The 26,744-nt window shown below is 37.1% G+C and overlaps 1 protein-coding gene across 2 annotated transcripts in view; it reads left to right on the top strand.

Annotated features, from left to right (window-relative positions):
* Positions 1-26,744, top strand: part of STXBP5L (syntaxin binding protein 5L) — a 206,951-nt gene that overhangs the window by 5,974 nt on the left and 174,233 nt on the right. For both annotated transcript variants that reach the window (XM_072881300.1, XM_072881291.1), the window contains exon 2: positions 11,579-11,676. In XM_072881300.1, the coding sequence (XP_072737401.1) occupies positions 11,579-11,676 (98 nt within the window). The remainder of the gene's footprint in view (positions 1-11,578; positions 11,677-26,744) is intronic.

Below are 26,744 nucleotides of genomic sequence, written 5' to 3'. Positions count from 1 at the left end.
CCACATGTGAAAAGCTTAATTCATGGCCCTTGGCTTGATCGTTTATAAAACTAAGTGATGAGAGCATTGATAGAATTTATTTTCTGCAATTTTGCATCTGAATTGTACCTTGCACCTTCCTATTTTGTACCAAATAGACAAGTTTGCGAGACAGCAGCTCTTTAATTGTTTACTTTTGGTTTGTCCATAGGACAGACTGGACTGTACTATTCATGGAGTGAGGCAAAAGTTCTATGACAGAAAAAGATAATTTCATTAATCCCTACCAGAAGGGAACAAATTTGTGTTGCATAAATTATCTTAATTCATGTATGTTCTGATTTTTCTGCTTTTTATGGCTGACCTTGCATTTTTAGCAATATAAGAATCATAGAATATCCTGAGTTGGAAGGGACACACGAGGATCACTGAGCTCAACTCATGATTCCACACAGGGCAACCTAAAAGTTAAACTATTTACTGTAATTCTGTGTGCCATTTCAAGTGGGGGTTTTTTGTGTTTGTTTTGTTTTTTAATCCAAGGGTTCATTAATTTTGATCACGTGGAGTCCTTGGATAAAGAATTGAAATTCAGAATATGTTTTTTTTCCTCACAAGAAAGAGAATGTCCCTCCTCACTGAAAGTATATATTAAGGATAGCTTAATATTCTCTCTGTTCAGAGGTCACTTTTTCACAGGCACTTGTTCAGAGATCAGACCTTCATAACAGAACTCCAGTCTTCCTTCCTTGAGCTGATGATGGGACTGGAAAATCCCTGGATATCCTGGAAATGGTGAAAAAACTATGGAACACACTGAGGAACGCAGTGTCTTCACATTTACATAGCACACGCCTGACCCCTACAATCTGGTGTGGTGTCGTGGTTTAAACCCAGTTGGCAATTAAGCACCACACAGCTGCTCACTTACTCCCCCCCCCTTCCGGTGGGATGAGGGACAGAATCAGAAACAAATGTAAAACCCATGGGTTGAGATAAAGACAGTTTAATAGGACAGCAGAGGAAGAGAATATAATAATAATAATGATAAAAGAATGTACAAAAGTGATGCACAATGCAATTGCTCATGACCTGCTGACCGATGCCCACCCAGCCTGTCCCTGAGCAGCGATCGCTGCTCCCCAGCCAACTCCCCCCAGTTTATATACTGAGCGTGATGTTGTATGGTATGTAATAGCCCTTTGGTCAGTTTGGGTCAGCTGTCCTGGCTGTGCCCCCTCCCAGTTTTTTGTGCACCCAGCAGAGCATGGGAAGCTGAAAAGTCCTTGACTACTGTAAGCAGTACTTAGCAACAACTAAAACATCAGTGTGTTATCACATTATTCTCATACTAAATCCAAAACGCAGCACTATATTAGCTACTAGGAAGAAAATTAACTCTATCCTAGCTGAAACCAGGACATGTGGTGATGCTATCTCTCATCCTGTGAGAACTGTACTGAGTTTATACCTGGGACACAGGGCTTTTCTCACAAAGTTAATTCCCATCCCCAAGTTTTCTCTTCTTGTCTCTCCTTTATTTTATGTTCCATAATTTTTATCCTCTTAACTGTTACTCCCTGCTAGTGGGAACTGGACGCACTAGAGATGCTGTACCTCACCTGTGGGCCATCAGTTAGTTAATGAGAAATTTTCTCACTATTGTAGTGGGAAAAGCAATTTTGAATCTCTTCTGGGAGGATGGAAGAAATTCAGCCTGGTTGGCCTATATCTCAGGGAGTGTTCCAATCATAGAGCTGTGGTATAAAACTTCGATTGTATAAGCAACATTTTTTTCTACTTATTTCTGAAAGAAAAAGATTTATACTCCATTTTTAAAAGAAATTACTGAGAAATTACTTAGAGGTTCATGGATAAAAATATGAAGTAGTGGGAGATTTTTTTTTCCAAGTAGAAATGCATATACTATGTAAAACATGCAGCTGTCCTCAGCAGAGGTGAACTAAATCTAAGACAGACCCCATTCTCACTTGGTTAGTTTAGATGAATCTCCATTCATATCTGACTCTTATTCTGAGACATCTGATACTCCCTGGTGTATGGTATATGCCCAAATCCCTTTTTGAGGTGTGCGTGAACATGCTGTGAAAAGTTAGTATTAGTATGTTCACTTTATAAACAGAGAAAAGGAAGCAGTAGAGAAGTGAATTAACATACCCTAAGCTACACAAATGTACTGGTCTATTGGCTATTCTAAGAAAAAGTGTTTATAAAAGCAGCTTATAGGGATATATTAATTTGTCAGGATGTATGTTGGAATCATTATAGGGGAAAGTTAGAAGACTGTATGATTAGAAGTATAAGTAATGTGCATCTGTAGAGAGGAGAGAAAGCAATATTGTTAGGTACAGATGGCTGGTAAATATACTCAAATGATAATAAGATGTTATCTTTGTGCAGTGCTGTGGCCATTCCTAACAGATCACCAGCAAAGACTATGAATAGTAAAAAATACTAGAGACAATTTGTCGCCTGTAGCTAGGGTCAAAGTCTGATGAGGTGCACTTTTTATGGTTCCTTTGAAGTTAAGTTGTATATGGTACTGAAAAAAAAATGACCCTTAATATTTAAGGCTTTGAGTTGATGAATGCATATACTCAAAAGTAGCCTTACTCAATTCAGTGGTATATGTGCAGATACAGGTGTATATGGTAGCATGTCTTTTTGCAGAATTTGAATCCGATCAATTAAAAATAATTGCTTAGATTCCATTAAAAAATCTGCTATGTAAGAATGCTGTGAGGTCAAACACTCAGAAGTCAGGTCCCTTATTCAGCTAGTATTCAGTTATGTGTATATATGTGGCAATCTAGCCTTTATCCCATCTTTTTATTTTCTTGAAGTATCTGCTTATATTTTGTTCCTATCCTCCATCACATTTGTTTTGAATAGTACACAACATATGGGAAGGATGGATGCTATTCTGTGTGTGTTCTTTGCAACAGTTCCTGTGAGAAAATCTCTGCATTATCCACTGGACATCACAAAAAGTAATATTAAATAAATTATGAATGCTCATCTTGGCTATGTTCATCCCATTCCATCTATTGTATCCCTTAAGGATAGATATGTGCTTTCAGTTACGCCTGTCCAGCATCAGTTGTATTACAGATACATTCCATCATAGCTGTGGATAGAAGTTAATTGTAGTGGGTCCAAAGAGCCCTAGTTTATTCATTGTTTCTCCCTACATGTATTTTTAAATGCTCACTGAATGAGGCAAAGGCAGGAAAACTGGCATGTGGTTATGTAAACAGAGATCTGATTCTTATGATCTTTGGATATAGTGTCTTCATTTGTGCCTGTGAGCTATGCCCTTGGTAGCATTATGGGCAATGCCGGGGGGAGAGTCATGTGCAGGATCTGCTGTATTTCACTGCTGTTAGAGGGCAAAAAGCTGACACAAAATACCGCCATTTCATTTGGAATATATCTTCACCATATGTGAGATAAGATGCTGGCCAATATCTCTAGATTAAATTCTCAAGTCAGCATCAGAAAAAAAGTCCTCAAATTGCATACAATATGCATACAGAAAGAAGGTAGGAGAATATGAATTAGTAATAAATAGTAGACAATGTTGTAAATGCTAGTAATGAAATCTGGTAATAGCGTTTGTATACAGGAATGCCAAATTATGTTGCAAAATAAGATTTCCTCAGGAATACACCAATAATACAGATTATCTGTATGTCAAAGTAGGGTTTTAACACTGTGTTTCTACAGCTTTTAAAAAAACCCAAACCCTCCAAGAACTCTTTTGTAGTAGCAAAATAATGGAATTTTCTTGCAAATTTTTTTTAATTCCCCGATATGGCTGACTTTTTAAAATTAAAATATCCTGAAAGCAGCAAACAAAACATCTACTTCAGAACAGTAACCACAATTAGCCATAACAGAACAAGACATAATCAGCCTAAAGTAGCAAAGTTCCAGAAAATAAAAAAATGGGAAGACATGCAAAATTAATTAGAGTTATTGCTATGTTGGTCTGGTGTAACTTTAATAAAAACAGATTATTATATTTTTTATTTCTCATTAAAGTTATTAAATTATGTTATTTTCTGCATCCACAGTCATAGTGAAGACAAAAATATTGTCCTTTCAGGGCTGTCAGATATGTTGAATGATTTTACGATTCTTGTAAATACCCATAAAACAGATCTCCATCAGACAGATGATATTCTGAACCAAACTATTTCAAGTTCTAGAGTAATATGGTTAAATGATGCAAAACCAACAACAAAATCAATATGAACTACTGTTTTAATTACTTTGACTATAATGATTCCCCATTTGGACAGAAATCTTGCTTAAGTAGGTAGGCCAAATGGAGCTCTGAAATCAGTGGTTTAGGGTTGGCTTTTTAAAATTATTTTACATTAAAGCCAAGGCCAAATATAGTTTTATTAAAACCTGTGACATTTTTCTATAGGTTGATGCCCTATTTCTTCTTGCCAGTTTAAATGGCAAGAGTGGGAAGTCCATTATAGCATATTCACTGAACAATGGATGTAATTCCTTCATTGCGTTCTCCATTTCCTCCCTTTATGTATATTTGTCTTTTTTTTTTTTTTTCCAACTTGGTAGAGTTCTTTTAGAAAGAATGGGAAGGGAAGAGGTGAAATAATTTTGCATACAATGTCTTCTCTTGAACTTAGGATTTCTCCAAAGGGGATAATACCTACCTTGGGATGATTATATTCATGTATTACCCTGTAACTTACTTTATTGACTTATTATGCTGTAACTCAGTGCTGTGGTAGATGTGGCAAGATGGTGTCAAGTGGTTGCTTGGCCACAGCAACACTGATTTAAATAGATCAAACAAGTAAGATTAAAATCCAACCGCTCTGCTTTGAGCAGGGTTGGACTAGACAGTCTGCAGAGTTCCCTTCCAACCTTACCTGTGCTGTGAACTAGGAAGGATGCAGTTTGGGGATCGATGTAATTTTATTTATTTGTGGATTTTTCTGTCTGAATGATATTAATTTTGTATTTTTGATACACTACAGTATAATTCAAAGAACAAGCATGAGGAGAATGCTTTTTGAAATTCAGAAGGCCTTATTTTTCCCCTGTGGTTCACTTAACTTGGCTATTTGTATCAATATGAATCATATGCGAATAGGACCATCCTTATTTGATAGTCTTTAACATCCCGTTTGCAGAACTGAAAATGACAGTGGAAAAACACATCTCTGAAATTTCTGCAGAGATTTTTGTCATGAAAAGAGGAACTTTAGTGAGGACTGCAAGATTTCTTCATTTTAGTTATTTATTTTTTAAACTAATTGTCTGAAAGATGCCTTTGGATGTACTTTCTTTTTCAGGGCCAAGCAATATGAAGAAATTGAAAAATCATGTAATGTGTGGTAGAACTAGCATGTTTCGAAAAACAGTCATATGGGCTGCATACAGACTTTTTAAAAATAGTAGAGTGAAAACAATACATATTAAAAATATAGACTTGATACTGATTTTTGCAACCTTATGGTTTAATTTTTTGAAGTACATTAAGCTGCTTTCAAAGGAAAAAAGGTTTCATATGTTCATAGTACAAAAATGTATAATATACAAGTCAATTCATTTCAAACACTCTAATATATCTGTGATTTTTTTCATATAAATATAACAGTGTATAAAATTTCTGAAACTAAACTGTTAAAATTTCAGGTTGTGTTTGAAGTCTACTTTATATCCAGGACAGATATTTTCTCAAAATTCTACCATAGCTTATTTAAGTGACCTTTTATAACAAAGTAAGTTTTGTAATTTAAAAACTAAAAGACAAAACAAATTTGCCTATTGCTGAAAGTATTATTCTTCTGTGCCAAAAGTTCTCTGTGTAAATATTATGAAACTTTTTTACTAATCTGATTGTTTCCTGTGCATATCTTTTCTTCCTGACCCTGTATTCCTTATTTCAGTAACACTTCTCTTTTTCCCTTGTGTACCCGCATATTCCATGTTATTTCTCTAATGTGTTTTTCTCCACCAATACGATCTCCTTTTTCTCCCTCTCTCAGATGCACTGCTGCTGGTGAAGATAATAAGCTCATAAGAAATACCCTGCTGAGACAAACCAATGGTCCATATCGTCCAGCAGTCAGTCTCTGACAGTGGCAACAGAATATGTCATTTAGGGAGAGTAATAAGTTAGATCACTTTCTTCAGTCCTTTCCCTTTCTAATCTTCCATCATCCACCATCACTGGATTGGAGATGTTAGAGAGTTTATCCTTAGCCAGTCCTTTTAGAATCCATTTATCAATAATGTCCATGAATTTGTCTAATGCCTTTTTGAACCTGTTGATACTGTCAGCCTTCACAATCTCCTATGGTGCCAAGTTTCAGAAGTTCATTACCTGTTGTGTAAAGAAGCATTTTCTATTTTTCTGTTTTAAAGTAATCTTTCATTTGTTTTCAATGGCTCTGTGGTTTTGCTGAATAACAGTTCCACGTTTAGCTTACCCACTCTCTTGATGATGCAAATCTCAATCATATCTCCCCACAGCCTTCTCTCCAAACTGAAGTTGCAGCACTTTTAGTCTTTCTTGATAAGGCTTGTGGCCATCACTTCGGACATTAGTTGCCTTCCCTGTATCAGCTCTGACTTGACTACTTCTTTAAATATGGAGACTAGAGCTGCATACAGTACTCAAGTAATGGGCTCACAGAGGTTTTATATAGCAGCAAAATGATGCCCTCTGTGTTATTCTTTATACTCTTCCTGATGATGTCCAACATTACATGTTTTTTTGGGTTGCTGCTGCACATTAAACCGAAGACTTCAGAGGAATGCCAACCATGCCCACAAAACCACTTGTTATTGGAAGGCTTCTGGAAAAGTTACATATATTCATATTCCCTTTATTTACATGCATGCTGACAGCTTCGTAGAATTAGAGAAAACTAGTCAGACAGGATTTCCCATTGTAGAAACTCTGCTGGCTTCTGCAGATGATCTTTATCCGTGTGCTCAGTTAGTCTCTATTTCACCATCTTGCCAGGGACAGCAATTAGCCTTCCCAGTCTATAGCTGCAGAGTCCCTTTTGTAGATGGCTTTTTCCATACGACTGTTTCTAGCTTTACACAGAGTAAAAGAACTGTCTATGGGTATCTTGATCTAAGGGAAAAAAAAAAAAGGTAGTTTTTAGAATATCCTGTGAACACGCTCAGAAGCCCTGGCTCCTAATGGAGGGTAAGACCTAAATGGAATCCATGGCTTGCGTTTGAAATTTTGGAAAGTTTTATCTAAGCTGGGATTTTTACAAAAAATATTCCTTTGAAAAATGAAAATGTAACTAATTAAAAATGTATCCCTCCTGTGTTGTTTCCTTAGGTTGGAAGCCTACTGATACCTTGTCCTCTTTCCATCTTTCCCAAGCAGGGAGCAGTCTTACCAATCAGAGATTCCAGGCCCAGAAGCCTATAAATGACGGATGTAATGGTCTTATAGCAATATAATGCATGGCAGCTCATCTTTATAAGCACCCATTTTCACCACTACAACCTTGGTGAAAGCTGTAATCATTGTCATTTTTTAATTTCCTACATAGCTGAGTAAGAGGCTATATAGGTTTCAGTCAACACTTGATCCTTTATTCTGTAAACCAATCAATTACTTGCTTCAACGAGACTTTTGCATGTGGCATGTTGGTCGCCATTTGAAAGTAGATTCTACATCCTGAGTCACACGCTTAGACTACATAGTTCGATTTTAACAAATAGACGTCTTCTCAAAAATTATTTACCTAAGCAAATGTTACACAAAACAGGGTATCTGTAAAATATTAGTAGAAAAGTTTCAAATTTTAAGTTTATGCAAATTAGCAGGAACACTTTTGACTATAAACCATATTACTTAATTGATACAGTTTAAAATTGAGTTTAGTCCTGTATTTTCTGGAGCTATTTAGAGAATATAAAAATCACTTTGAAAAAATGGTGTCTTTGAAGTATAGTATAAACTACCATAGAACAAAAGTTAAGAAAAACTCTTATACTGAGAAATTGCATTGTACACCATGTGAACAATTATACTGGATATTGCATATTATTACTAGTGCGATTTTCTTTTTTCAGCTAATGAAATATATCATGGCATCTTAGACAGAAAGAGATTGTTGTTATGTTCTGTACAGCATATTAAAATGTTCATTGGTAGAATACTAGCAAGCCCAAATAATAAATTTCCTATATTCATTTAGATAAATTGGTTGTGTAAAGATTACTTTAATGATATATACATACAATTCACCATAGGAATATTTGCTTTAAATGATTTAAAAGAGAATAACAAAGCTGAACAAAGATTTATGCTGAAATTGTAGCTGCATTTGTAATTGTTCTGTTTCAAAGAAATTATTTCACATATTGCACATAAACTGTATGTCCTAGGGAGCACAGACTGCCTCTAGAGACAGCATGCCAGAAAAGGAGATATAAAAGAAAGCCTCATAATGTGGAGAAGAGCAGTCCTGGCTCCATCTGCTGTCTGCTTCTCTCTCTCCTCTCTCTCCTCTCTCTCCTCTCTCTCCTCTCTCTCCTCTCTCTCCTCTCTCTCCTCTCTCTCCTCTCTCTCCTCTCTCTCCTCTCTCTCCTCTCTCTCCTCTCTCTCTCCCTTCTTTCTTAGGGCATTTGGGATAGGTAGGTCCTATATTTCTTTGAACACAGGCTGTTTTAGGATACTTTTTTTCTGCTTTTGCCTGCTATTGAGATAGTTTAATTTTGGAAAAAAGATCTGCTTTGTTTTACATTTTCTGCTCACCATTGATAGTTTTGGTCTACATTGTTCCTACTAGACACAACTCAGATTAAGTAGGAACACACTTTTTTTTGTCACCCTAGGATCAAGTTAATTTTGTGTCCTTCCCCTCTTCTTCATCTGTATTAGTAAATGCTGTAAGGAAGCCTAGGCACAGTTCTAGAATCATTCTTACACGTATGCTCACACTAGCTTTATCAATGCGTAATTGAAAAATCTACTTCAAGTGGTAGCTTTTCATGTCAATTTTTCTCACAGTCCTTGGAAATAGAAGGGTTGTTGGACCAAAGCTGAGGAGAAGAGTCTGAGGGTCTGAAGTGTTACACCTTGTCCCTGTTCTTCTGTTCAATAGGCTTGGTCTTCAGAATAACTTCTGAGGCTGCTCTAATTTGTACCAAAATCTCAGTCTTAAAACCATTTTTTTCTGCCTTAACTGTGTACAGTATAGCTTGGCTCTTCTTCCAGACTGGTTTTGTCCTTTATTTAGAGTCCTAATAAATATAAATATTTTACTTGAAAATTGTCATTTACTTGGATGTTCAGTAGACTTCAACAATATTTTTTTTTATTCCACAAATGGCAGAATTTTGCATTCACAAGAACTTCCTGATTGGAATTAGTGTAAATAGTCAGATTTGGAAAATGGCTGCAAAATAGAAGTAACACTTTTGAGTCAGTCTTAGAGTTCAAGAATTTTTACTGAACTATGATCCTGAAAAGATGTACATCACTGTGCCTCTAAAACATAGTCCTGTCTCAATAACAGGACCCAATTAAAATTTCCAAATGAAAAGTCTGACTGTAGATTGCAGAAATACCGAAAATACAAAGCAGATGGTAAATACATAGGCAAGAATGCAAATAAGTCTTTAAAAATATTGATCTTTGCAATCTTAGATCTAGAAAATAGTCCTGAAAGCTCCAGGCATAGCTAAACATCAGAAAAACTTACTGTGACTGGAATTGCTAGAAATTCAAACTTGATTTTTAGAAATGGTCTCTATAATAAATAATAAAAAACATAATTTGTGAAATATATGTTTTTTTCAGATGAGGAAGAACATTTATTCACAAGAATACAGAAATCTTAAATATAATAGAAAATTAGTAATGCGGTTAGACCAAACATTCAACATACTAGAAAATACTACAATTCATAATTCCTTGATGTTTTTGTGACATGAGAGGTAAAACCATTTTTATAGTATGTAAGTCTAGTTCCAGCTTAGATGTCAGAATAAAAAAATTTATATTTGAGTAATCCTACCACTTGAGAAGATGAGAAGGTTAAAAACAAAACAAAACCAAACAACAACAACAACAAAAACCCAAACCAAAAAACAAAACAAAAGCACAAAGCAAACCAAACCAGAAACAGAGTTGTGGAGATCTTTGATAAATGTCTACATTAACATAAAAAGTGAGTTACTTTTCTACAGCTTACTGAAGTAGCATATGTTTCCAGATTTTTGCAGTCTAGAAACTAAGAATTAGACATTTTTTTAAAAGACATCCCTTATCAGGAATAATTAAGATATGAGATGAGAAAGATTTCTTTTAAGGAAGTGGTTATTTGCTGAAAAATATACATTTGGTTGTTCCCAAACTAGTTGTGAATATCAGTTCAAGTGTTTCCAGCTGTAATGGAAGAGTTGGAGTGATAACAGCTGTAGAAATCATCAGCTGCCTTTTACTCAACAGGTCTGCAATTAAGGAATCCCTTTTGTTGAAGTTGTTCCATAGGGACTGCTGAATGCTTCAGCAGACACAGTTCATGAATAAGATGATTTCAAGGAAGAAAAAAAATCTTAAAAAGTTAAATTTCATTCAGTTCAAAGTAATTCCTCTCCAGTCCAAACCATATACTAAAAAAAGAGTCAATCCTAGCGTTCAATATTATATCATACTAAATATTATAAAACATTATACTAAAAAAAGATATTATTTGTTACCCAATTTTAGGTAAGCAGTCACACACAAAATGAGTTACAGTTCATTTTTATGTGTATTTGTATAGTCTAGTCTAGTTATTTTCAATTTTTTTCTTATGTTAGTGTTCTTCCTCATTGGATTCTTCCTCATAAGAATCAGGCAGGTCATATTGGTCATCACATCCAGGTTAAGATAAAATATTTGAGGCAGTCTTCAAACTCAAGGATGAGTTGCATCATGCTCAGTTCATTTATTCCCCAAGGTATCTCTGCAAAAATTAGAATTAAAAGCATAGTATTATAGATAAAGATTAAGAAAAGGTGAGTGGTTCAGTTGCTCATTTTGAGAACATCTTCTCTGGTATCTTTGTTTTTTAAATTGATATTAAGGATTTTTACCTTGTAGACTCAATTCAGTTTATTGGTTTATTGGATCTCTTCCCCTGGACACGTTCCATTTCTTTCTGCTGAAGCTGTTCTGTTGAGGCTGAGGTTATTTGTGACTGTTTTAAAAGCATATTATGTGTCTTTTTTTCAATTTACAGTTCAGCTGCCTTGCATATTGAGGTTATTTTTCAGTATACCATATAAGCAGTATATACCAGTTGTGTATTGGCATATACTTTGCAATCTACTTTGTTACAACAAAACAATTTAACTTATTACTGAGTAAAGAGCATATCTAGAAATTGACATGAGTGAAATTCACCTCTGTATTCAAAATACTGTATCTTTAAAAATACTTTCCTTGAAATGTATTACAAATACTACTACATATGGCAAAATATAGAGTCTCTTCCTATACGCATAACATAAAACATACATACTGTTATCTGTGGTTACAGTTCAATCACTTTGCTCATTTGTTCTGTTTCAGACGGTTCGCCATGGTTTTCCTTATCTACCCACTGCCTTAGCTTTTGACCCAGTTCAGAAAATTCTGGCAATTGGGACAAGAACAGGAGCCATACGAATGTATCCTTTCTCATTCAGAATTTACACCATTTCTATGTATTTGTAATACAGTGATGTGAATCATCTTCTACAGGCACTCAGGTAAGGTTACAGTTTATGTTATGTTCTACTTCGTTTTCCTTTCCTAGATGGACTGGAAAAGGATGTGCTGTTGAGGAATTACCATGAGGTCCTTAAGGTGTCTAAAGAAAAATTTTTGATTGAGTTTCTGGCATATGGTTTTGGCATATATTGGTTAATATAAAGCAGAATTAATTTTTGTTTTTCATCGTGAAAAGTAGACACTTTTCAGTATGTAAAGGTAGACTACAAAGTGGTAATGAGCAAGTTGTGAATGTTGTGCTAGCAATAAATAAATTCATTGCTGCAATGCAGCTAGCCAGCTGTAGACATCTTCACTGTAGATATCTATGTATGAGATATTGTTTAGACTCTTCCAAGTGAATAGTGGGAAATAAGTCATTTTAGGGTAGAATTCATCTCTTCCTGGAGGGGAAGGTGAAACACTCTAAAAGTGCTTGTTTCTCTTCATTAATTATAAAGTTACCTCAGTGCCAGCACTTTATGTATTTTTTTTATACAGTAGGAATTTTAAGTTAGAAGTCTACACAGAATAAATTGAATATAAATGTAATGAAAATTTGAAAACTTTGGTTTTTTAAAAAAAATCTGAGAATATTTAAATGTGATGTATTTCAAAGTGTTCCTGCATAATTTTCTTAGTTTGTCATGGTTCAAATGTATTCCATTTTGGTGAAAATACATATAAAGTAAGGGAAAAAAAGAAGAAAGAATATTACAGGGAGGTTTAAAAGTTACCGGATATGGAAGTAATAAACCAATATTTTTTACAACCTTTTTGTAGCTAAATAAATTCTGGGTTTGAAGTAGGGGACAATACTGTATAAAATACCAATCTAATCTTTTTCTGGTTCTTTTGCTAGCATTGGTCCCAAGGTAACTATAAACCTAACGAACCCAAAGGCAGGTTACAAAGTAAAGAAAAATCTCCTCCTGGAGAACCAGTCTGTGCTTCATGTAACAGGACTAAAACTTTTTTTCCTCCATGTGCTCTTGTTCTGAACAGTTGCATTTGCATTAGCCTCATTTTCTGTCTGATCCAAAACTCCTCACAAGGCTCAACTAAACCTCTAGTTATGCAACAAGCTTTGCTTTGATAGTTCTACTCTTAATAGTTATCTATATGAACTAGATTGAATATATTCTATTCAATTACAAAGAGGAGAATCCCCTTTAATTTGTGCCCTTTTGGAAAAGTGCAAGTCTAGGAGTCATGCTTTCTTCTTTTGGGAGGTGTGCAAGGTTAGAAAGCTGGAGCTTTGTCTCTGGAAACTTCATTGATATCTTCTATGAGTAGGGGTATTGGGAATTTCATGGGTAATGTAGATGTAGGAAGAAGACCTTGCAGAAGATTGACTCCTGAGCCCACCTCTTCTTTCCATTTCAGCAACCTGGCTTTTGTAGGAGCAATGCTGTTACTGGCTAGGCATCCTATACCTTTATAAATCCCTCCTTTGAGAAAAATGCAGGTACAGAGCCTGAATTAATACAGGTTCATGTAGAATTAAGTTAAACCTGCATGTCCCCTGACACAGGAATGGAACATGCGGTGGAAAATTAGCTATATCCCTAACTTTATATAAAACTCTCTATATATCTTCTATGGAAATGGATTATAAAGGGTGAGAGGAAGAAGGGAGAAGAATGTTTTTCAAAGCAGCCTTCCGTTTAATATCTCTTCTCCAGTTTTGCTAGCAAACCCCTGCCTCATTCACAGAATTCACTACCAGTTCTACTACCTGAATCAAGCAAAAGCATCAAGATTACCAGGGAATTTGATTCTTTTTTAAGAGATGTCATCTCATACCATAAATGCTCCTCAGCTTAGGCACACAGAGCCTGTTTTGCTTAATTGAGCACTGTGTTAATGGAAGCTGTGCTTTGAAGACAGAGGGGGCCATAAAAGGAATTACTTATTCATTTTAACTAAGGCTTCTCCACTTGGCTCTCAAAGGTTTACAGAACACGTTACATAAAAAGCCTAGTTGTGAACTAATAACTTTGCATTTGTACACAAGGCTGAACAGTAATCAGTGAAACAGGGCCTGGGACCACACAGAAAACACCACTCATTTAAGCCAGTCTTGCTGCAACCATTTGTAATTGTTGAAATTGGGCAATAAAATTCAAGTCAAGAAGTAGCAGATTTAGTATTACATCTGAAAATACAATTCATAATGGAATTTTTCTAAGCAAATTGAAAAAAGTATAGATTTTAATGGCTCTGAGTCTTTCACAGTATCCTGTAAAAATACTTTTTAACAGACCGCACAATTTTATTCTGCCATGAATGTGTTAGGTAACAGAAAGAGAGAATTCGTGCCACACATACATTGTGTTTGCCTGGTGCTTCTAAACAGTACTGTGGATGGAGTGAAAGGACAGACTGTTTGGCTACCATCAGAGAAATGCACCCAATTATTTATTTGTTTGTTTATTGGTAGCACCAAAGGGCCTAGTTTGGATCAGACTCTGTTGTGCTGGGCAACACAGCAAGACAGAATTTATGTTTAGTATTTGTGTAACAATGTAGAACAAGTTTTCCTGTGACCAGTGTAAGTCACATAATGGTATTGTTGCTTCCCTGACTTTCTGAAAGATTCACAAAGTGTTGGTATTTCTATTGGTCGCAAGTTAACAGGTCTCAAAAGACAAGGTGTTTCCAAAGAAAATGAAGCGTGTACCTCTGTGTTGCGAATTAATGTTTAACAGCACACCTTCAGGTGATCATTTCAAATGATCCAGCAGCAGTACTACTGAAATTGACTATGCTAAATTGGCCTGAAATAGAGTATATTATTCATAAGTTGCCATTGGAGTACAGAGATAAATGAAAGTTCATTTTGGTATGACAGTCAATTTGTCTTCTCCTAGATTTCTTTTCAGGATGCTTTAGATGCAACTGCTATAGCTCCTATAGCAATGGGAATTGCTGTTGCTATGCTCTACTGATCCTGGCAGTCTCTGTGGGATTCTCAAGGAACTTCAAACAACAATGTAGGTTTTACCTATGCTGATGAGTGGTGGGTACTAGATCCTCATAGGGACAGCTATGCTCCAGCCCACGGAATGAGAGTGTGCTGCAAATCATCAGTGAAAGAGTCTCTTCCTATTACCAACACAAGCTAACAACATCTGCAAATAACGGGCAAAAACCCCACTCTTGAAACAATTACTATGCCATCTGGTCATTCTTTTCCTTTGTCCTAAACACAACAAATTTTATTTCCCCTCTGAGGACTTTTTTCCTATTTGAAGCCTGTTCTCAGCTCCCATACCTTTGATTATGGCTCAGATCATTGCTTGATAGCACGCTACCTGGACTATCCTTGCTTCAGGCAAACAAACACATTCAGATGAAGAGGGGCTATGAAACTGAATTCCTTTTCTTGTTGTCTCCTGTCCTGGTTTCGGCTGGGATAGAGTTAATTTTCTTCCTAGTAGCTGGTATAGTGCAGTGCTTTGGATTTTAGTATGAGAATGATATTGATAACACGCTGATGTTTTGGCTGTCGCTAAGCGGTATTTACATTGGTCAAGGACCTTTTTTTTTTTTTTTTCCCCAGCTTCTCATGCTCTGCCAGGCGCCCAAGAAATGGGAGGGGGCACATCCAGGATAGTTGATCCAAACTGACCAAAGGGCTATTCCATACCATATGATGTCATGCCCAGTATATAAACTGGGGGAGTTGGCCGGGGGGTTGCGATCGCCGCTCAGGGACTGGCTGGGCGTCGGTCGGCGGGTGGTGAGCGGTTGTATTTTTTTTTTTTTTTTTTTTTCCCTTTCCCTTTTCTTTCCCTCCCTTGGGTTTTGTTCCTCTTTCTCTCTCATTGTATTCCTTCTCATTATAATTCATTATTATTATTATTATTATTATTATTATTATTATTATTATTTTGTTCCAATTATTAAACTGTTCTTGTCTCAACCCACGAGTTTTCTTACTTTTGCTCTTCCGATTCTCTCCCCCATCCCACCGGGGGGGAGTGAGAGAGCGGCTGTGTGGTGCTTAGTTGCCAGCTGGGGCTAAACCACGACATCTCCATATCCTTCTTCTCTAGTCCCAGTCTGGAGAACCTTCTGACATTACACACAATAAAATGAAGCATGCAGTCTCTGATTAGTATCAGAGAAGATTCTGTATCACTATACAAGGGGAGAGAAATTAAGAGACTTGGTCAGACTTAAGTCTCTTCCTCATTTCAGAGGAGAAAGAGAAGTCTGGGGGTTTGTTACATTCTCAGTCTGAATAAATAGATTAAATTCAGTGTTGTTAGCAATGATTATTCCAGTATCGGATCTGAAGAAATGGCATGTTGCTCTCAGATTTCAGGATCCATATTTCTATATTGTCATTTATTCAGCTCACAAATGCTTGTTTAAATTCACTATAGGTACTTTCTAGAGTCACTGAGTCCTTTCCTTTGGACTTCTCCCATCACATCAAAGATGGGCTTAGCCAGTACAGCCGCCTACTTCAAGCATACAGAATAGAGCATCTACATATTTTTGTATTGAGCTGCTGATTATTTGGTGGGCAGCTGCAGTAAGAAGTTCTGAAAGGGACTGTTCCATAGCTATTATAATCTTTGCTTATTAAGAAATGAGAGAAAGTTTGTCTTAAATCCAGTGCAAAGAAAACAACTTACTGGATCCAGAATGGCCTCCACACCACTGAAAGCTTATCCATCATCAAACAGGCTTAAATTAGTAATATGTCTTTGGACATGTTTTAGTGTTGTCTGTTGTTGTCATTAATACATATTCTGTAGACTTATGGGCTTCATGTTGTCATGGATGCAGGTTATGGGGTGAGCAAATCTTCATTTTCACTGTTGCTTGAGCAAAAAAGTAAGCCATCCACAACACATGCAAGACCTTTCTAATAGATGTAACAGCTTGCTGTATTCCAATGTTATCAGACAATATAGTAGCCATTTGATACCTAAGCAAACAAAATTATTCTGACTCACTAGCACATGAAAGTGGAAGTGTTGCTTTTCCCTCACCTTTCGCTTAGCTGCACGGTCCTGACACTTTCCTTCCTCTGACTCTGGTGCTCAACAGATATTTCCGTAAGCAATCCAATTCACTAACCTGGCAAAATACTAGTTCTTTTTTGCTGTGTTACTTTTTTGTCACATTAGCGAAGTGAATTATCTGGTGCTTACCTCTGGTGCTAGTCAGAATGATGCATAAGGAAGCTGGAAGGAGGGCGTAGTTGGGACTGGACAGAGAGGGAGACAGGGGAGAAATAGAAATTTTGGCAGTAAGGAGCAGGTTATTAGCTTGACTTGTCTTACTATGTGAAATTGCATCACAGAAATCCAGCTATGGCAGAATGCAGTTGTCTATGAACTTTGCTGCAAAATGTAGAAATAGCCTTTCAATTTTGAGTGGTATGGAAGGTAATCTATCTTTTGCTTACATTTAAAAAATCTTCATGTAAAGCCATTTGCAAATCACAAAAAATTCTACAGGCTCTGCTCAAGAGAGGTTCTGCTTTAGGATCATATTTGGAGTCATTTTTATGGCCTGTTTTATGTGTTTCTTCCAATGCTTTGATAGCAAGGGTGATTTTTGAATGTCAAATACAGTACAGCAATACTTATTTTAATAGGTACATTTTGTGAAGAACAAAGCATGGCTTCAAGATGGCCAAGAAGGCCAATAGCATCCTGGCGTGTATCAGAAATAGCATGGCCAGCAGGGCTAGGGAAGCAATCGTGCCCCTGTACTCGGCACTAGTGAGGCCACACCTCGAATACTGTGTTCAGTTTTGGGCCCCTCACTACAAGAGAGACATTGAGGTGCTGGAGCATGTCCAAAGAAGGGCAACAAAGCTGGTGAAGGGTCTAGAGCAGAAGTCTTATGAGTAGCGGCTGAAGGAACTGGGGTTGTTTAGCCTGGAGAAAAGGAGGCTGAGGGGAGACCTTCTCGCTCTCTACAACTACCTGAAAGGAGGTTGTAGCGAGGTGGGTGTCAGTCTCTTCTCCCAAGTAACAAGCCATAGGACAAGAGGAAACGGCCTCAACTTGCGTCAGGGGAGGTTTAGATTGGATCTTAGGAAAAATTTCTTCCCCGAAAGGGTTGTCAAGCATTGGAACAGGCTGCCCAGGGAAGTGAGTCACCATCCCTGGGGGTATTCAGAAGACATGTAGATGTGGCACTTAGGGACATGGTTTAGTGGTGGTCTTGATAGTGTTAGGTTAATGGCTGGACTCAATGATTTTAAGGGTCTTTTCCAACCTAAATGATTCTATGCTTCTATAAGATTATCTCAGTTCTTTCTATGAAACAGCCAATAATCATATATTTGATTCCAGGGTTACTATCCGAAGTAAAGGTGAAGGTGAAATCTAAACCTAAGATGGCTCTATTGAACAGCATGGATTCTCAGCAGCTGATGTACACAGAGAGACTATATTACCAGGAGCTAAAACTGAGGCTGTTTGTGCACTCTAGAAAAAAATCAGGCAAAGAAAACAAATAGCACTAATTAAATCATCGCCTGCAGAGTTCAGAGGAGGCATGGAATTTTACAGTAGTTAAAGGAAGTGTGGTAAAGAACATTTGACATCAGGTTGGATGTACTTGTAAAGAAAAGAAGAGAATATAACTTGAGGATTTGGTCTGTGAGAAGGATGGCATAACACCTAAATATAAAGTGTGACAGATTTACTCTCCCTGGAACTGCTGTCTCCTAATCTAAACAAGGTTTCAGTAGATCTTTATCCTTAAAATAAGCCAACTGTATTCCATGCTGTTTACTCTATGTGATTTATTGGGCAGATGGAATGGGGGAAGCACAGACAAGATCATAAAACCAAAGTTCTGTTGTTTGACTTGGAAGGATCATTGATGCATTTCATCTTTATCTCATTGTGGAATATATTTGGGATTTTTCCAGAGCACTTGAGTGATTCAGGAACACAAACCTCATTTAGAGTCAGTACTCCTAACATAAGTTCTTTTAAAAAATCCCCTTGGGAATCAACACATACATATATTTCTATGCATAGATAGCTAAATAGGTTATTACAGAAATGAATTTATTGTCAGTCTACAGGAATAAAAAATTATTATAAAAGATACAAAAATAGTCAAATTTACCTGTATGATTAAATCTGACAGAACCAGAGTTTGAGGAATTTTAAATCTATAGTGAGGTTACTATGCATCTGGTTATGTGTGCAGTCATATATGTATACATGTTAGGTCTCTGCATATATGCATAAATTTGGGTCCCCTGGTCTCCCAAGCCTCTTTCATGCTTTCTAAGTAAGCAGGTTAAATATGTTACACTTAAATGTACTGAGCTTCCTTCACTTTCAATTGGTGTTTACCCGGGAGGTAAAATGGAATCTGACACCTGGAAACAAATCTACTAAGAAAAAATAGATTTTCATATATTTGGAGAAGCACATAAAAATGGCATACGGGTGGATGGATCTGGCAGCATTTTAATTGGAGATGATGACTGTATTTATGATCTGAAAAAATCTTTTTTCTGATCTGAAAAAAAAATCTTTTTTCACTGTCTGAAAAAAATGCTTTCTGGATGTTTGTTGCAATAATTTTATTGAGTTTAATAAAAAAACCAACTTACTGTGATATTGAAATGATGACTAGTGGTGATAGTTGACCATTTCAAAGAAGTGATGTGTCTTAATTAGACTTTGTGTGAGCTTTAGAGCTTTCCCTACCTTTTTTGTTCAAAACTTTGTTATCAACAGAAGTGTTGTCATGCACAGGAAGTAATGCACATCAATTTGCCCTCCTTTCCAGCCTGCTAATTATCCTTTTTAGACAAATATCCATGACCTAAATTTGCCAAACATCATTAAAACACAGAAATTTGTAGTCATACTATGCACTTATTTATTTTGACTCTCTTCTTCTTTTGCTTTTATCTGGCAAATACTCTTGGTGGGAGAGAGAATTGATATTTCTTCAAATAACTTAGGAAAACTAGTATCTAGCAAAGAGGCAAACCCAAAGTACATAGGTACACAGATACACTGGGAGTCTTTTAGTGTTGTGAAGAGAGACCTATTTCTGTCTAGCTACAGGCACTCATTCCATTTAGATTCTTGACGACTTCTTAAAGTTAGGTGCCTTTCTTGCACATATGTTGTTTATGGAGAGAGGCCATGGACAAAAGGGAGCTGTGAAGAGTTGAATGCCCATCATGAGGTAGAAAGGCTACAATGACTCTAATTGTCTCTGCATTGGGAATACCAATGTAGAAGATCTTTGGAAGTTTCTGGAACCAAAGGGATCCAGCTGTGAGGATCTTCTGCAGCAACGAACATGAACTGCATGTTGGTCATTCAGTATGAGATGGGACAGACATAGTCGCACACTATTTCAGCCAAAAGCTTAGGTATAGGTGTAGGACAAATGCATCATTTTTCCTAAGGTTTGAAAAATGGGGAGATGGACAAAACAGAAACTATGATCTCGTTCAGGAGAAGGGGAGGGAAAGGTTTCCTTGAAAAGGTTCTTTTCCCTCATCCATGGCCAGCTCAGTCCCTCTTTCCCTAACTGTGACCTAGTTTCACTCCAGTTCTCATAGTTACGTTTCTATTCCTCAGCCCTGACCTGTCTTTTCTTAGTGACAGCAAACAAGCCATATTCTTTCAATCTCCACCTTTGTCCTGACCTGTGCAAAGCAGCCTCTGAATGACATATTTTTTCTAAGGAAACTGTTCAAGTCAAGAACCAAGATGTTTCCTCAGTGTTTCAGATATAGCATTCAAAGCCACACGTGAATACAGAAGGAAGAATCAAAAAAGAGCATCATAGGAGAATCCAAGCTTGTCCACAAGAGATTGTGGATCCAGAGCTATCAGAAAGTGAATAGCTGAAGCAGCCAATTCTTAGGGGGCATCAAAGAATGTAAGCATAGTATCCATCTCCTCATCCAGAGGGAGCACAAGGAGGGGAAATGATCCAGAAATTTTGGGAGCCTGTTCCTTTTAAGTGTTGTTGTGAAGGAGATCAAAGGTAGTTTAGAAAGTTATATGTAGAAATCATCACGACTTAAGCACATTTCTACCAACCCACTCAGTCCCCTTCTGGACACACAGTAAGTTCATAGCCCTCCTCAATCAGGTACACGAGTACCGTCCTCAATGGCTGGATCATTTGGAGAATGTGGGAGGTAGTGCTTCAAAAAGAACTAGTCCTTGCTATTCCTGTCTGAATGGAAAGGCTGCCCTGACTCCTTGCAGAGGTTTTACAAGGGACAGCAGGCACCTATGATTTGGAGAGAACTGGGAACATTAACCCCCAGTCTCTTACATAACGCCTTGCATTCAGACAAGCACTTTTAACTTCATGCCTACATGTCCTAATGGCCAGTCAAACCAGAAATGGGCTCCATTGTTGTCAAGGCATATTCTCATGACCCCGCAGCATGGAGATTATGCAACATCTATTCTGGTGTAGACAAGCATCCAACCAGTGTTAAAGATCCTGTCTCTGATGGTAAATAAGGCATTAGTCTTTATCAGCTCTTAGGCCAGAGTTAGGTAAGGCACAGACATCATGACTTCTGGTGAAGCCTGTTAAGATGCTTACAAGTCTACAATGGTGGGCCTCCAAGGCTTGCATAGCATGAAGTGGTAGTTCATGAGGTTTGGGTAGTTATAGCAACCCTGAGTTGTGCATTAGATGGAAATGTGGATTCCATGAACTGGCTCTCCCCTTCATAGTTCAAGAACTCACAGAGGTCAAAAACTTGGATGATTTTGTTGGTATCTCCTGCTATTACTATTTGAAGGAAGATAGTTTGAAGGATGGTATCTGAGGCAGTTGATCACTGCTGGTGTACTTACTCTTTGCAAACTGGTTACTAACTAAAATTGGAGTTGCAAGGCTCCATTAGGTGATTGACACTTGTGAAAACCATTCCAAAACTATATGAAAGGATGTTGAAGTCATGCACTAGCTTACAGCAGAGGGGCTCTGCAATTCTGCTCCATATCTGAAAGTTTTGCATTAACTGCTGATAATTTCACATCCAGAGGATAATGCTGTCCCACAAGTCCAAGGTTGTTTTCTGGGACCAGAACCTCCAGTCAGTCATACATGAAGCAGTCATGGTGGCAACGACTCCCAAAAAATCATTCTGCCTATCTTCTTCCACAGAAAAGGAGGTCCAGGAAGATGAGCTTATTAAAATGTACTTTCAACATAGCTTCTGCACTTGCAGAATTAAATTGCCTTCCTCTTTTGAAGCACCTCACAGAGTATATCATCCAAACTTGTACCGGGGAGGTAGGCCAGGAAGCAGGTACCATTGTGCCACTAAGAAATGGTACAAGCAGGAACAAGAACATTAGAAATAAGAAATACTTTATCTGGGCAGTGGTGGCATGTGCAATCACATGGGCAATGAAGTGCTAATGTAATCTGTGAGAGAGATGCTGAAGGCCAGTGTGGTGCTCTCTAGGTAGCCTGTAACTAAGTAAGCAAAGGTTTGTGGGATAAGTCTCTCTTGGACTAATGTTCAAACCAGATGTCAAATTTGAATGAAACCCCCTGAAACAAGTAAACTGAAAATGTGAGAAGTCTCAGCACAAACTTCTGCTCCTGTTATAATGTAGATATAACCAATATTCCTGGAGATTTCTTGTGGAAGGAGCCATGAATGATGCAAGATGGTGAGTCTTATCTACCTATTTTCAATTAAGATCCACTTTATCAGCATGAATATCTTTCCTAAGGAGATATGTACATTTTCAGTTGCTAATCAAAAATGATCCTCTGGCCACATAGTAAACAACCAATATTGGTATCACATTCAATAATGTCATATACAGGTGCCAGATTTATCAGTCATCTCTTAAAGTAATAGAAGAAACTCTGAAACAAAATCAGACAGGAAGCATGCCTTCAGTGTAAAATATCAGCCCGTCAGCTTCAGTAGTTTGGGAAAGCAACTTTATTTGTGAAGCAAATGAGTAGTTGTATCTTTTCATTTGATGTTTTGGGGAACTTCAGTGTGTCTGTTTTAATGGGTTAGGTGCATCAGAGGTGACAGGGGAGATGACAGGGGAGAAATAACTAAAAATAGGAAGATAGATAACCAACAGTCATGTGCAGAAAGTTACTAGTTTTTCTCTTGGCAAGGCGAATCCTTTGTGATTAGTCAGTGCTGACTAAAACTTAACCAGCAGAAGGTAATGTGTATGGCCACAGCAGCTGAAATCATACAGCAAAAGATACATGCTCTTCTGCTGAAGAATGTACCTTTCAAATTTTTGCTCTAGCCCCACTGTGTAAGGGAATGCAAATTATGACTGTGACAGGTTTCTGAATTATGCTCTGTGTTGTTACAATAATGTCCTGGGCACCTCTTCTGATTTCTTTTTGATATGCAAAGATCAGTACCATAAAACCATCCATAAATAACTACTTTAAAGACTGACTATAATAAGCAAAGTACACATTATTTAAAGAATGGTCTGTCTGCCATTGTGTTAACATTGTACTAAAATACTTGTAAGCTAAAGTGGACTTAGGAAGTGAACTCTCGTGATGCTGGGTTTTGATAAAAGAGGAGTCCCTTCCTTTATATTCTGTCCTTCTTACTCTATGAATGTTTGCTTTATAGGCATTCTGCTTTGGTATTACATCCTAGATTTTGCAATTACACTGTCTTTCCTTGATTGTTTCTTGTGGTGGGTTGACCCAGCCAGCAGCTAAGCGGCACACAGCGACTCACTCACTCCCCCCAGCAGGATGGGGGAGAGAACTAGAAAAGCAAAAGTGAGAAAACTCATGAGTTTCGGATAGAGACAGTTTAGTAAGTGAAGCAAAGCTGTGCCTGCAAGCAAAACAAAATGAGGAATTCATTCACTACTTCCCATCAGCATACAGATGTCCAGCCACTTCCTGGAAAGCAGGACCTCAGCACGTGGAACCGTTAGTTACTTGGGAAGACAAATTCTGTATCCACAAACATCCCTGCTTCCTCCTCCTTTCCCTGAGCATCGTGCTGAGCATGATGTGGTATGGCATGGAGTATCTCTATAGTCACAGAGCTGTCCTGGCTCTGTCCCCTCCCAAACTCTTGGGTACCCCCTCCCACTCACTGCAGGGGCAGAGTCAGTAAAACAGAAAAACTCGACGCTGTGTGAGCACTGCTCCACAATAGCAAAAACTCTGGTGTGTTATCCATACTGTTTTAGTCATGTATCCAAAACACAGCACCATACAGGCTGCCATGAAGAAACTTATCTCCATCCCAGCTGGACTTGGTACACTTCTCGAAAATTCTGCAGTACTGTTTATTTGAACAGTTGTGGTTTTCAAACAATGATGACCGGAAATCTAGTGATCTTAACATGCTTCCATTGTAAAACTGCTGACTTGAGCAGAAGCAGGATTTCACAATCTTCTCTCTAATTATTGATAATAACTGTGTTTTCTAGTAAACAGTATCTGAGATTTTTTCATTTTACTAAATAGATATGAACAAGTCTCTGGGTATATTTACGTGTTGCTATTCAAAATTAGCTCTAAAAGTGCTCACAGGTAATGAAAGAAGGAAATACTGGAATTTGATTCTTTTGTACTATGGCTGATTTCTGGGGGTTTTTTTGTGATTGCTCCAAGAAAACTAAAGCCCTAATCACCCATTACACTGCTAGATTTTAAGCAGCTACAGCAGGTGCATTTTAAATACTAAGACTTTTAGAGGAGTTTGAGTTTCTGTTTTGTTATTTAGCTGTATTTTCTGCAATACAAAATTGGTAGCTCTATGACATTTTATTTACATATTTCAACTGCTTCAGTAAATAAATAAGGATTGGCTGAATTATCCAGTCTGATCTGAGACACAGCAATTTCAAATGCACTGTGCTTGTATTATGAGATGAATCAATGTGAAGTGTGGTAGATTTATACTAATATTTGAGTAAATTAATGTAGTAGGCATGCACGTGAATAACTTTATTCAACTATATATTATTTTGGAAGCCTATAATTAGAATTTACAACCTAGTCTTTCAAAATAATTATCTTTAATTGGTTTTTTCCTTATTATTTGCACCATGTAAGTTCACAGGTTCAAATAATTTATTTCAGTTGTGGATAGATGTTTGCCCCAGTTCCCGTTAGATTATAACAGTAGGGCTTTCTTTTTTAGTTTTATTAATCTTAATTTTTATTAAGTTTTATTAATCTTAATTTGTACAGTTTGAGACATTTCACTTTAAGTTAAATGCTTAAAGCTAAGGAGCGGCTAACACCATACATCAATACTTTATCTATTGAGGAACTTGATTTAAAATATGTGATTTGGTTAGGGGAAGTGTCCTATATTCCTTCTACAGATGTCATACATGCTAATCAGTAGATTATTTGCATAGCTTTTTATCTTACTAGCCAAATTCATGAGAGGGACATAATTTTGAAACCCAAGAATGCAGTCTCTTAGATAAAAATTAAATTAAAACTTTACTTTGAATTTGGCCATTTTTAAATAGAAAATGAAGTAAGTGCTAGAGTGAAGAGTGTTTAGGTGCCATTCATGAAACCAAGTAAACAAGGTAATGTTTATTTTCCTCTAGTGTATTGATAAGAGGCTCCTAGAAGGTAAGAGTAACTTCAGGGTGATGCAGAGAAGGAATTCTTTATCTATGTCTTATTCCACTGTGGAGAGTAACCTAACCGCCAGTACATAAATAGGGCATAAGTAGCACTGTCTTTCTTTCCTGGGTTTTGAGACCTATCCAACAGGTATGACTTGAGCCACTAAACTTCTAATAAATTATAGGTTGTACATGTCAACATTTTTCTCAATATTTTCAAGCCAAAATTATTTGACAAATCCACTATTCTTTCACATTTTCATTTTATCTTTTTCTTCCTTGTCCTCTGCAAGGTTTGACCAATTTCTCATGTTACTTATTCACTAAGACTGCAGAATATTATCTTTGCATTATGCTAATGTTATAGACTACTTCTTTGTTCTCTGATTTCAGTTTAGTGAGGGTTATCTTCTTCTCATTCAAGGTGTGAGATATTTTGTTTATTTACTCCCTAAAGGAACCAAGTCATCCAATTTATGTGTGAGATAGTTTTCATAAGAAATCATGTGAGCACTTGAGAGATATGAGTATACACTCTTAGCGACACATCTTACATGGAGAATTAAAAAGTTAAGGGAGGGAATTTTATTAAACCACTATATGGAGGTAACAGCACATGAAGCCTTAAGACCTGACTGAGTACATTGCTTTACTCACAAGAATAGCCCCATTGAAGTCTGTAATATCAAAAACCGCACTGGAGTGCCTAAGCAAGATTTAAGTGGAATTCAGGCATCTAAAACTGAAGCTGAACTTCTGAACATCTCTGGTCAGTTTTCTAACCTGGGAAATGCCCAGCCTCTTCAGATGCTTTAAGTGTTGTTTGTGTAGACACCCACAAGTACCTTAGTTTTGAGAGGGTTAAGCAGCTTAGCATCTGTCTCATGGTAGAACACTAATATGATTAATTAACTAGACACTTCTCCAGCAACCTCTGTTAAAGGATTAAGATCTGGCAGACCTTCTCAGAGTAAGTGTACAAGATCAGACTGAACATAAAATGCAGTGGTGGATGCTACTTAGAAGAGTTTGTGCTCATCCTGTATCCACTCACTTGTACTGTGGATGTACTGACTTGAGATACGGGAGTGTCAGTTCAATTTTCTGAGGAAAAAGTTTAAACCTGCACATCCCATTACACACAACAATATTTTTACTATCAGACCATATATACCTGTGAGGTATTTTTCACCTTTAAGTGTTCCACTTTGCAGGAAAAGCAAGCACAACTGTGTCTTTATAAGTTAATGATTTAGTCACATAATTTAAATTCGGAATCTTGCACTCCAGTCTGTGCTCAAGGACTGTTTGTAAATTTTATTTTGAACAGTGATTAGCTGCAATAATTATAACATCTAAAGTTACTATCTTTTTTGTAGATC

The sequence above is a fragment of the Ciconia boyciana genome, chromosome 1 (assembly GCF_034638445.1).
Source record: "Ciconia boyciana chromosome 1, ASM3463844v1, whole genome shotgun sequence".
NCBI classification, from domain to species: Eukaryota; Metazoa; Chordata; class Aves; order Ciconiiformes; family Ciconiidae; genus Ciconia; species Ciconia boyciana.
The sequence above is the reverse complement of the archived record's forward strand: the minus strand, read 5'-3'. Positions and strand labels throughout refer to the sequence as shown.